Source organism: Mustela lutreola, chromosome 3, assembly GCF_030435805.1.
Source record: "Mustela lutreola isolate mMusLut2 chromosome 3, mMusLut2.pri, whole genome shotgun sequence".
NCBI classification, from domain to species: domain Eukaryota; kingdom Metazoa; phylum Chordata; class Mammalia; order Carnivora; family Mustelidae; genus Mustela; species Mustela lutreola.
In genome coordinates this window covers 33,436,259-33,447,721 of record NC_081292.1, presented here as the reverse complement: position 1 = coordinate 33,447,721, position 11,463 = coordinate 33,436,259, and the positions used below count along the sequence as shown (strand labels likewise).

The 11,463-nt window shown below is 46.0% G+C and overlaps 1 protein-coding gene across 3 annotated transcripts in view; it reads right to left on the bottom strand.

Moving 5' to 3' along the window:
- Nucleotides 1-6,766: 6,766 nt before the first annotated feature.
- Nucleotides 6,767-11,463, bottom strand: part of DPYS (dihydropyrimidinase) — an 80,651-nt gene continuing 75,954 nt past the window's right edge. For 2 of the 3 annotated variants that reach the window (XM_059165811.1, XM_059165809.1), the window contains one exon: nucleotides 6,767-7,175. In XM_059165811.1, coding sequence (XP_059021794.1) covers nucleotides 7,172-7,175 — 4 coding nt within the window. In that variant the 3' untranslated portion in view covers nucleotides 6,767-7,171. Of the gene's footprint in view, nucleotides 7,176-8,804; nucleotides 8,936-11,463 lie in introns of all 3 variants that reach the window. The other variant, XM_059165808.1, reaches the window with a different exon arrangement.

Below are 11,463 nucleotides of genomic sequence, written 5' to 3'. Positions count from 1 at the left end.
AAACCCAGGAATCTCGTAATTGCCTGAAGGGGCCCTTCCTCTCGCATGACTGACCAGCTATAGATGCCAGGAAAGAAGTTCCTTGGTAATAGTCCTGAGCAGAGCTGACTTCTACCAGAGACCTCTGATTTGCTCACAGGCATCTCCATTGTAACATGACCAAAGCTCAGCCCGGGTCTGCCCCTCAAAGCTCTTGAGGTCGCATTTCTGCTGAAGACCCTTCAAAGGTTCCTGTTGCTCGTGGGATGACCATCAGCTATCCCGACTCCCCGCTTCCCTCTCTGTGTCTGTCTGTCTGTCTCTCCCTCTCTCTCTCCCACCAGATACTCCAGCCTTTGTTCCCTTCCTCTTCCTTCCAGGCCCTGGCCCTCCTCACCCCCAACCGCACACACTGTTCTCTGCAGGAAGACTCTTCCTGCCCTGCTTTGCCTGGTTATACCTACTTCAGGCCGCAGGTCCTTCGTCACCCTCTCTGGGAAGCCCGCCCTGATCAGTCTCCAAATCATCATCTCTTTTCCCTCAGGTTCTCATTTCCTGGTATACCTCTGCTTTGTCGTGATTTGAACAGTGACAGACTTAGGCTGGTTTATGATTACTGGATCCATCTCTGTTTTTCTTTTTTTTTTTCAGGACAGGGGCCGTATGTGCTTTTGCTCACAATTTTATCTCTGGTGCCAATACCTGGCACGTGATGAATACTCAGTAAATATTAGTTGCCCAAGGGCATGAGCCAGGAGTGGACCCCAGGGCAATGTCGCCTGTGGGGCTCTGTTTGCTCATCTCTCTAATGTGGGATGAGAAGATCTTTCTGGCTTTAATTTCCATGCTGCTTTCATTTTCTGCCCAAGTGAAGTTTGTCTCATCTGTGTTTGAATGTAATGAAGAGTTCTTCCGGGAAACAGCTCGCTCTCTCTTTTCTTTCTAAAAAAATTTTAATTTATTTTTAAAGATTTTGTTTCTTCATTTATTGGAGAGAGATTGAGAGAGAGAGAGAGAGAGAGAGAGACGGCAAGAGGCATAGGGAGAGGGAGAAGCAGACTTTCCACTGAACGGGGAGCCCCACTTAGGGGCCTCAGTCCCAGGACCCTGGGATCATGACCTGGGTCAAAGGCAGCTGCTTAACCAACTGAGCCACCCAAGTACCCCTCTCTCTTTCTACTCTAATACACGTCTTGAGGCATAAACATCCAGAGTTTAGGTTTGGTTGTTGTGAAAATAAAATTTCAAAACATTTATGACTTTGGAAGAATTCCAGAATTGTATTAATTTTGTGCATTGTTGACATCTCATGCCCCAATAATTACCTCAAATAATAAATTTTATGAGACCAAAAGACGTTATGTTTAGTTGGCTCATGAGAAAATTTGAGAACAGCAAGGTTTATTTCTCGAGTGGCTTCATAAATTACTGAGGCAAGAGGAGTGCTTCCCTGCCCCTCGCGGCTAATAATGTAATCACTTCTCAGTCCGCGAGCCAACGAGAAAGTAAATAGGAAGATTATAGTCCATCACTCACTGCGGAGTTTTTTTTTACCAGGGTTTGTTTCATCTTTCAGCTTTAGTTGTGTGACTTGGGTATTGAACAACCATGGTCATGAAGTGTGACTCAGAGACTGTAGGCTCCTCAAATGGCATCAGATGGCTTCATGCTCCCTCGATGGAGAACAATAAAGCAGTTAAGTTCAAAGAAATAACAGTAGCCAACGCTGACTGGGGATTTACTTGGTGCCCCCTCTAGTGTTAACCGCTTACGCCTTACCCCAGCCCTGTCCTAGGTGTGGTTCAGAAACTGCTTATCCGGAAGACTTAATACACCTTGGAAACCCCCTTCCGGGTCATCCTGTGGCGTATCTAGGGTCTGACCGGTTATAACCTCAGTTTCACCATGTGTACAATGGCGTCAACCGCAGTCCCCTTCTCGGAGTGATGCCAGAGGATGGTGTAAACTAATGCTTGCGAAGTCTATTGGGCTTTCTTTTTTTTTTTTAAGTTTTTATTTGTTTATTTGATAGAGATCACAAGTAGGCAGAGAAGCAGGTGGAGCGGGGGGCATTATGGGGGGAATGCAGACTCCCCGCTGAGCAAAGAGCCTGATGCAGGGCTCCATCCCAGGACCCTGAGATCATGACTTGAGCCAAAGGCAGAGGCTTAACCCACTGAGCCACCCAGGCGCCCCTATCAGGCTTTAATAGGTAGACTTTTTTGTTTTGCTTTGGTTTGGTTTTGGTTTTTTATTTTTTGAACTGTTTGGTAATTTTTTTTTTAAATTTCTTTTCAGCGTAACAGTATTCATTGTTTTTGCACCACACCCAGTGCTCCATGCAATCCGTGCCCTCTCTAATACCCACCACCTTGTTCCCCCAACCTCCCACCCCCCGCCCCTTCAAAACCCTCAGATTGTATTTCAGAGTCCATAGTCTCTCATGGTTCACCTCCCCTTCCAATTTCCATCAACTCCCTACAATAGGTAGACTTTTAGTGACTGTTAGCAGCAATGATGTTTTCTGGCTTTAATGAGGTTTGGGCAACTGTACATCATCCAGGAGTGGGTTCTTTTGAAAATCCTGACTAAGGAATACACTATTATGGTCATGTGCAGTCAACTAGCCTGGGATTCCCATCCTGGGTCACCCATTGACCAGCTGAATGCCTTTGGATAATTCCTTAAATTCCCTGAGGCTTTGTTGTCTCATCTGTTCAATCTAGATGCTAATAATAGCATCTACCTCACAGGACTGCAGGGAGCATGAAATGGTGGTGTCTACACAGAGCTTAGCACTGGGCCAGACACCTCATAAGGTGTTATGTTAAGAATCTACTGAGCATATTTATAGGATTCATTACAGAAAAAGCCAAAGGTCCTGTATTCCTGTGGAGACTACATTCTATTTTTAGGCAAAAAGCAGTCTTTAAAAAGCCCCGCTGATGCTCCCCTACTCTAGCAGCTTGTCGTGTAACCCCTGTGGATCCCCACGGGGCTGCCAGGGCCAGCCCCAGGTCGATCTCCATGGTTGGCCGCTGGGCTCTCCTGTGCATTTGTTGTACTCTGCTCCTCTTTCATTTTTTTTTTTTTTTAAGATTTACTTATTTATTGGACAGAGAGATTGAGAGAGAGCACAAGAAGGCAGAGCGGCAGGCAGAGAGAGAGGGAGAAGCAGGCTCTCCACTTAGGCAGGGAGCCTGATGTGGGGCTCGATCCCAGGACTCTGAAGGCAGAGGCTTAACCCACTGAGCCACCCAGGTGCCCTTCTGCTCCCCTTCTATAATGTATTTCTCTCTTTCTCTCTCTCTTTCTGACAGACATGAGTGCCTTCAAAAAGCAGGATTTAAAATCCTGTTCTTCAGAAAGCCTTTCCAAATTCAGACATTTTCCCCTAAATCCCCTTAGCTGTGATACATGAATTTCCACTCACCAAGCCCGTCGTCCAGGTCTACCCTGTGTAAATCAACGTGCTGGTGTTTCCGAGGCATGAGCTGTTAAGAAATGGCCCCCGTCCTCAAGGAGCTTACAGTGAATAATTTGCAGACGCAAATATTTAGCACAATATGTATAACGTAAGCATTTTATACTAGGTTATCATACAGGCTGAAATAAAACATAGGCAAATGTAGGTCAAAATTGGCCATTTATATTTGTAGAAACTGCCCAACAGGCTAGAGATGCAGTCCTGACCCCTGAACACAAATAATAATTTGCTGGAGTGCGAATTTTCGCTCGTGAATATTCCTCTCCTCTTCCTTTGTCATTACCATCGTTTTCTTCTCTTATTCCTGAGACAAATTCACTGAGCACCTCAGTGTGCCACTCACTGTGCCTTTGGGGAACAGTGGCAGCCCACACCGAGGGGTTTCCTTTAGGGTTCTATAAGCAGTAGATATTTAATAAATGATAGATTCATTGCTTTTTTTTTTAAACTTGCCTACAGATATTATGCAAAAAGAAGGAAAGGGAGAGAATGGAACAAATCCAGCTGTTGTGAGTTTAAGGCCACGATCCTTCCCCCACAGAATGCCTCTCCTTTCTGGTGGGCAGGTGAAGGGAGAGAAAACATTGGGAGAAGATAGTAGAGCAGTCGCACCCGCTAGACCTGCAGGTGGCGCTCGAGAGCCAGGCTCCACCCATCCCCGTGTTTCAGCTTGTAGCCCTGTAGCCGCCGCTCACGGGCACCTGCTGGGAGCTCCCATGCCCTCTGCAGACTGGGGCTGTGTTCTCACCCGGTGCCCGCTCTCACTCTGCCTTCTAGTCTAGGCTTCCACGCTCCTGAGGCCGCGGAAGGGGCCGGCACCCCCAAGCCCAGGGAGCTTCTTTCCCCACGCACAGAGCAGAGGCAAGACTTGGGCGATCTCTGGGTGGCCTTATAGCAATTCCACCCCCCCCCCCCCCGCACAGTAATCCTAGCTACCTTGTGCAGACCTACAGGATGGGCTTCCTAACGCTCCCAGCAGCCTCGTGTGTTAGGTTAATCCTACCACCAGTCTCATCTTTTAAAAGACACCGAGGCTTAGATCAACAACACTGCTCAGTGAACAGGAGGCCCATTAGCAAAACTTTCCACTTAGAGAACAATTTTCCAGAATCTAAGGGGAGAATGTGCACACTTTAGGACCCACCAGCCCCACTCTCCTGCATGGCAGGCACGTCCCCTGGAGGAGTTCTCACTGCGGCACAGGAGACTGTGCTGCTTAGAGCAGCATCGCGCGTGATAGAACAAGACGACGGAAACAACCTAAGTGCCTATCAATAGGAAAATGGGTCAACAGATTGTGGTGTGCTTTATGCAGTGAAATGTGATGTGGCAATAAAATGGAATGAGAGTTAGACTGATCAAAACAAAGAACTCCCAAACACCTTGACTGCAAAAAAGGCGGGAATCAAAACCAGATGCACTAAAAACAAACAAACAAACAAACAAAAAAACCAAACCCCAAGGCACACTCACTGTATGATGTTTCTGTAAGATTCTGTAAGATGTTGTATGTGTTTACATACAACACAATGCTTAGAGATCTGTGTATGTGTAGCAAGGGTATTAAAAGATGTGCATGGGAGTAAAACACCAGACTTAGCCAGAACTCTGGTTCCCATGGAGGAGGAAGGGGACTGGGAGTGGAGGGGAATCCAGGGCATCTCAACTGTATTGGTGATGTTGTATTTCTTACATGGGATGATAGATATATAGATATATGATATATGAGATATATATATATATATATATATATACTCAAATTTTTATTTTAAAAATTACTAAAAGACCTCACAGTTAGTAAACGGAAGTGTTAGAACCCACATTTTTTTTTGCTTTCCAGTACGTCATACGGACCACTGCAGGAAGCAAGCAATGGGAGGTGACCATGAAGGAATGCTACTCCTTCCATTTGTTCTTTGCACAGACCTTGAAAATGCAATCAAAGGGATCTCACTTTGTATATGGAAGGCAATCCTGAAAAACATGGTATTACGTATTAATAGATTAAATCCTGTCCTCCTATAGTTTTATAGTGTTCTTTAGAATGAGGTGCCTACAAAAATATTCATGACAAGCCTAACACAAGCAAGGAAGGGATCCCCACATTTGTCTCAAGTGGCTTCGGTGACACAGAATCCTATAGCTATTTCCTTCTCCAGAATGGATCTATCAACCAGGTGACGAATCCTCGTTCTGCATCTAAAGTGCCCTCACACTCACATACTCCACCAGTTTCGTCCCTATTTTGTTCAGACTTCTCACTCATTTCATCTCTATCAACTTAGGAACTTAGCAGGAGCTCCTTCTTTTCCTCCCTTATTTAAAAATTAATAAATATGCATTGAACGCCCATCAATTTCCAGGTGCACTCTGCTAGATGCTGGGAAAATGACAGTGACCCAGACAGGTCACGCTCTGAATGAGCACTCAGTCGCCTGGAGAAGACAGACGCCTAAAGCCGTGATTACAGCGCAATAAGACAGGTGCCGTGATGGGGCGTAGGCCGGGCCCTGGTAAAGAGGAACACGACCTAACATGACCTTCCATGTTGGATCTGGGAACGCCTCGGAGAAGGGCTGATATTTAAGCTGAATAGGAAAGGATGATGGGAACTGGCTTTTCTGTAAGAAAGAAATTTAATGATTTCAGAGGTTTCAGACATTTGATTGCAGAATTTCTATCAGCCAACCAGGGGAGAATACTAATAAAATTTTTAAAGTATCTCTTACCTGACAAAAAGAAGACCTGTGAGTCTTCTTTAGGTGTAGTTCACTGTCCTTTCTTCTGTGTGTTCGGAACCAGTGATAATGGAGCGAACTGGACTCCTATCGCCCTTGGTCAAAGGTGCAGATGCGCTCCTGATCTAAGGGAGTAAGCCAGGGGCAAGTGCATCTGTAATATGAGCATAATTGCCCTGATTTTCCTCCATGTTTTAAAAATTCCTCTTGACCTAGTTACCTAGGGGAAAACATGGAAGCCCAACTTCTCTGCGGACACAGAAGGATCACAGGACAGACCCGGAAGCCCCGGAGAGGGAAGGTTTCACTGTAGCATCTTCCAGCCATGCTAGTTCCCTTTAATTCCCCCAAGTCCTGCACTCATCTAGGTGACTGGATAATTTGCCTTAGACATAATCTAAGGTTGAGTATCCAGTTTAATTACATGAGGTTTGCTCAGGGACCCGCTTTCCAGAAGTTGCTGAAACAGATGTCACATACCAAATTACGATTTTGAATCAAAACCAACCTCCCCAGAGTCCCAATCCTACAAGTTAGAGGAAGATACACATAACCCAGAAAATGGGATATAAAGTGAAGATCTGAGTGTTTATTAATTCTAATTGGATGTAAAACCACAGAGTTCGCTCTTTTAAACAAACGTAGCCGTTAAAACAACCCTTACACAAGAAAGTGATTTTTAAAATTTCAAAGTAAGAGATCCAGCGCAAGCGAGGATGACATTTTAAAGTATCATCAATGGATTTTCACCTCGACTTCCCATCACAATAATACTCATTTATATCTTCAGTCTTACGCAGCAACAAAGTCACAGTGAGAAAGACAGCAATTGCTTCTGAAAGGAAATCAAAGAGGCCTGGAGCGATTATTTTTTCAAAAGGATCTTGGGGAGTTGAAATAAGGCCTGCTTCTCCACGGGCTGACGACGCTCAACAGAGATGGGACAGCAGAATCCTTTTCTCTGATTTCACCTTTGAACAGAATAAAAGGAACTCAGTGTAACATTCTCCCTCACGAAGAGATGCAGAACTCAAGCCTCACCCCCAAGAAATGCTATCATCAAAGAAAACACTAATCCAGACCCTATAAATTCTGTTAATAGCATGTTGTAGCATTCATTAGAATGTCTCCTTCTTGCTAATCTTCCTCTGAATTGTTATTTATTTATTTTTATTTTTTTTCTTCCTCTGAATTTTTAATACAACCTTCCTGGATTGGAAAAAGGACTCCAATAGGAAGGAAATGACAAACAAACAAACAAACAAAAACAAACCTTGAAACTTTTGGCTGCCTAGCATGGTTAAAGGCAACATTCCATAATAAAGAGAACATAACATAGTCACAGCACCTCACTTTTCAAGTCACGGGGTTTAGGGAAGCTTCGGTTGTCCTAATGTGAAAACGTGCAACTACTAAGTGGGTGTGTGTAAAACTAGTCCTTTGGGGGGCACGTGGGTGGCTCAGTGGGTTAAGCCTCTGACTTCTGCTGGGGTCATGATCTTGGGGTCCTGGGATAGAGCCCCATATCAGGCTCTCTGCTCTGTGGGGAGCCTGCGTCCCCCTCCCCCTCTGCCTGCCTCTCTGCCTACTTGTGATCTCTTTCTCTCTGTCAAATAAATAAATAAAATCTTAAAAAACAAAAACAAAAACAAATGTAGTCCTTTGGCAATGTCCCTAATTAACACAAACACCTACCCCTGTTCATTATGTCGACCCCTTGTGTAAGTGTTTTGCAGACTGCGATGTGTTGAAACATTTGAAAACATCATTAAATTTTAAGAATTTAGAGTTGAGTGACATTGTAAAACTGGCAAAGCATGTACATTTCATAAATTCAGTGGTGTTGGCACAGCCACTCCTGAAAAGACATCTACAGTGCAGGCTCAGAAAATAACTGATTAAAAAAGAAAAAAAGGAAGGAAGGAAGGGAGGAAATTGATAAGAAAGATGATAATAGACGCTTAAAAAGAGAAAGATCTGGATGTCAATACACAAAACTGAGGAAGTACTGAAATATTTTTTCAAATTGACCATATCTACAATATTATTCCAAAAATGAAGTGTATGATCAAGTACATCAAATCCTACCAAATAATTTTCCTGAAAAATTATACCCCCCAAAGCAACATTTGATTCATTTTTCTTTCATTCTAAGTTCTGGAACATAAGTTGCATTTACAAGACAAAGATTTATTTTCTCAGATAAAGCCCCAATTGAACAGTTTATAAATTCTGGCCACAAAATTATAATCTCTGTCTTGAGATGCGTCAAATTCCTCAGTCACAGGTCCCTCGGCATGCTACTGGCCTACTTGCCTCTCGCTCATATTTGATACTTCAAGCCTTTGCTGACTGTTTCCTAACATCTCAGAGAATAAATCTCTAACCAGACCAAGGCCTTCTTCAATCTGGAGGCTCATCTGAGTGTTTTGCGTTAAGAGGTCTTTTATCAGTCTCCCCTTAGCTAATCTGTCCTAGAGACTTAAGTCACTTTGAAGGCTTTGACCTTGGCCTTGGACTCTTCAAAGGCTTATGAAAACAGAAAGGCTGATTTCCTACGTTGTCATGAAGGACTACTTTCTTGGATCACCGTCTCTTACCACAGCACCTAGCTCAGCGGGGGAGGGCAGTGTCCTGATCCCCGCTAAGGAGTCTTCTTAGTCTCTGTAGATTTCACTGTGACCACTTCTCCCTTGTAGGGTTCGCGCTTCACAGGAGTAGGTGTGCAAGTCTGAAACAGAACAGTTCATTTTTCTCTTAGGGTTTACTGACTTCGGGAATTCAAAGCGGAATGCAGCTCCCTTGATGAAGTGTGAGAACAAAATTGAACCTTGCAAATTCACATGTCACTTGCCTCCCACCACTCGCCCTTTCCCAGACATTCTTGGCCAGCTCGGACATGCTATGGCCCGCTCTTTGCCCTGTCTGACAAAGGCCCAGGGAGCACTCTCTAGCGATTGTTCTTTTCACTGAAACTTACAGATTAGCCTCTGTCACACCCTCATGACTGTCTCATTCTACTTCCACCTTGGAGTCCTCCCGACCTGCTCCTACCTTTCCTTCTAGTTTCAGTGAGACGCCGGTGTCCCTAGACTGCTTTGTTGTACCTCTCCTAAGACTCAGAGCCTGTTTTTCAGATTCTAGCAATCTGTGTGTGGGTTTTCTCATTTTCTCACCTGCTGCTGTGTGTCATCGGCCGTCCACACAATCTCACGTCTCTAACTCCACCTCTTGGGTGGCCGGCTGAGCAGCAGAACCCAACCAACCCCTCCTTCCCTGCTGGGACTGGATTTGGCTTGACTGAATTCAGGGCTTGCTCAGAGTTGAGCAATCTGGATTTTATAAACAACGGAGTTCACCAGCAGTAACGAAAGCATGCTGTTTGTAAATATGGATACAAATCCACGGACACGTCAAGAGGCAGCAAGATACAGGGATGAAGGACCTGGTCTCTGACACCAGACTGTCTGGGCACATTACTTATCACCGTGTTTCCTTTGCCTCGATTTACACTGGGAGTCATCACAGAACCTACTTTATGGGGTGATCGTGAGAGGGTGACAAATAAGTAAATCATTTAGAATAATGCCTAGCACAGAATAAGCTCTTAATAAATGTGTGTGTAGCCATAAATATGTACACACACACAAATAATGTTTGTCTTGTTTGGACCACCAAAACGAATACACCGTAGTGATTGGCAACGTGGGCTTGGGCATAGGATGCGCTGGCTTTTTGGTTCACTAGCTGTAGGAAGCCGGCAAGCTACCAGACCCCCCGAATCTACTCACTCATCTAGGAAACGGAGGGAAGGCAAGCCATCTCCTAGATACAAAGCACTGCCTTCCTTCATTCAATATTTATTGAACACAGAGCGCCCCAGATACTCTGCAGGCACAGAGGACAAAACAAAGAACAACACAGAGCCTGTCCCTTCTGCTCTGAGGTTTGAAGTAAAGCGTCGGGAGCACGGGGAGCCCTTGGCAGCTGGGAGGCGCCCCGCCCTCCTCCGCTCAGCAGCCCTGGTCTCCGTCCACTTTCTGGGTCTGGTTAGAGGCTTTGCTGGACTTCCATTTTGGCTCACTGTCGACTCTGTGCTTTTCTTCACCCTGGACGCTCTTGTTGTCTTGAGGAACACCCACACCGGGAAATGGAGGACCAGCTTCCTATTTCTGCCTTCCAGTCCCTGGACCCTGTGGTCACCTGGAGCCAACCACACCTGAAACTTTACACCCACTTAACACCCCACTCTCTGACCACATTCTCAGGGAAGTCTTCGTGTTTTTTCTTCCCCTGGTTTACTCTTCCAGCCAGACTGTACTATCTGTCACTTAAGCCTCGGGTGACCACAGAACGGATGCACCCTGGGACGCGTCTGAGGCTGTTACAGGGACCAAACACAATTAACAGGCATCATCAGAACCAGCTAAGGCAGCCAAGATTCATTTCCGGGTGTTGCCTACAAGCCGAGGGGTCTTGCCTTTCTCATTTCCGTTCAGCATTGGCACTCTGCCACACCTGTGGTGTGTTTCAGATCAACCTCCAGGGACATAAATGGGCAGGCCTTTGTGTCCCCTGCCATGCTGCCTTGTCTCTCCTCAGCCCCACTCTGTCTCCCTCTTCATCCAGCAGTTCCTTTGAAACTTCACTGCTGGTGGTTTTCAGCTCTTGTTTTTTTCCGTTGCTCCCAGACTCCTTTGTGGGAGGTAGGGGCTGACGCAGGGACGTGGGCGTGGCCCTCAGGCCGGGCGCTGCCCTCCTCAGTCAGGCTCAGTCCCCTGGAGGATCCCTCCCCCACCCCGGGGCAGGCTCGGGGGTAGCACGTGTCCTTCCCTGGAGCTCCTGCCAGGGCTCTGCCCTTGCCCTTGCTGGCATTGCCGCCCTCCCTGGGGCCTAAATACCTCAGATTCCTCGTCTTTAACTCAGCCTAGACAATCCTCAGTCCAGGAAGCCTTAGCCCTCCCTGACAAGCCCTCCAACCTGCTCGCCAGTTTTCTGTCATCATCTGCTCACCTGCCCCTCTCTTCCTGTAGATTCGGGCCTGGGGTACCTGCTCTGTTTTTCCATGAGAAATACTACACAGTTGATGGCTTTCTACCGAGGGTATGATGGGAAGAAGCTCCCCTTCCAAGCTTTGTCGCCTCTTTGGATGGGTTGTCCCAGCCTGGGCTGACTCCGTTTCCCTCATACTCCCTCATGGTGGTTCACCATTTCTCTGTTCTCAGGGCTGCACTTCCTCTGGCCGGTGGCCCTCTGATA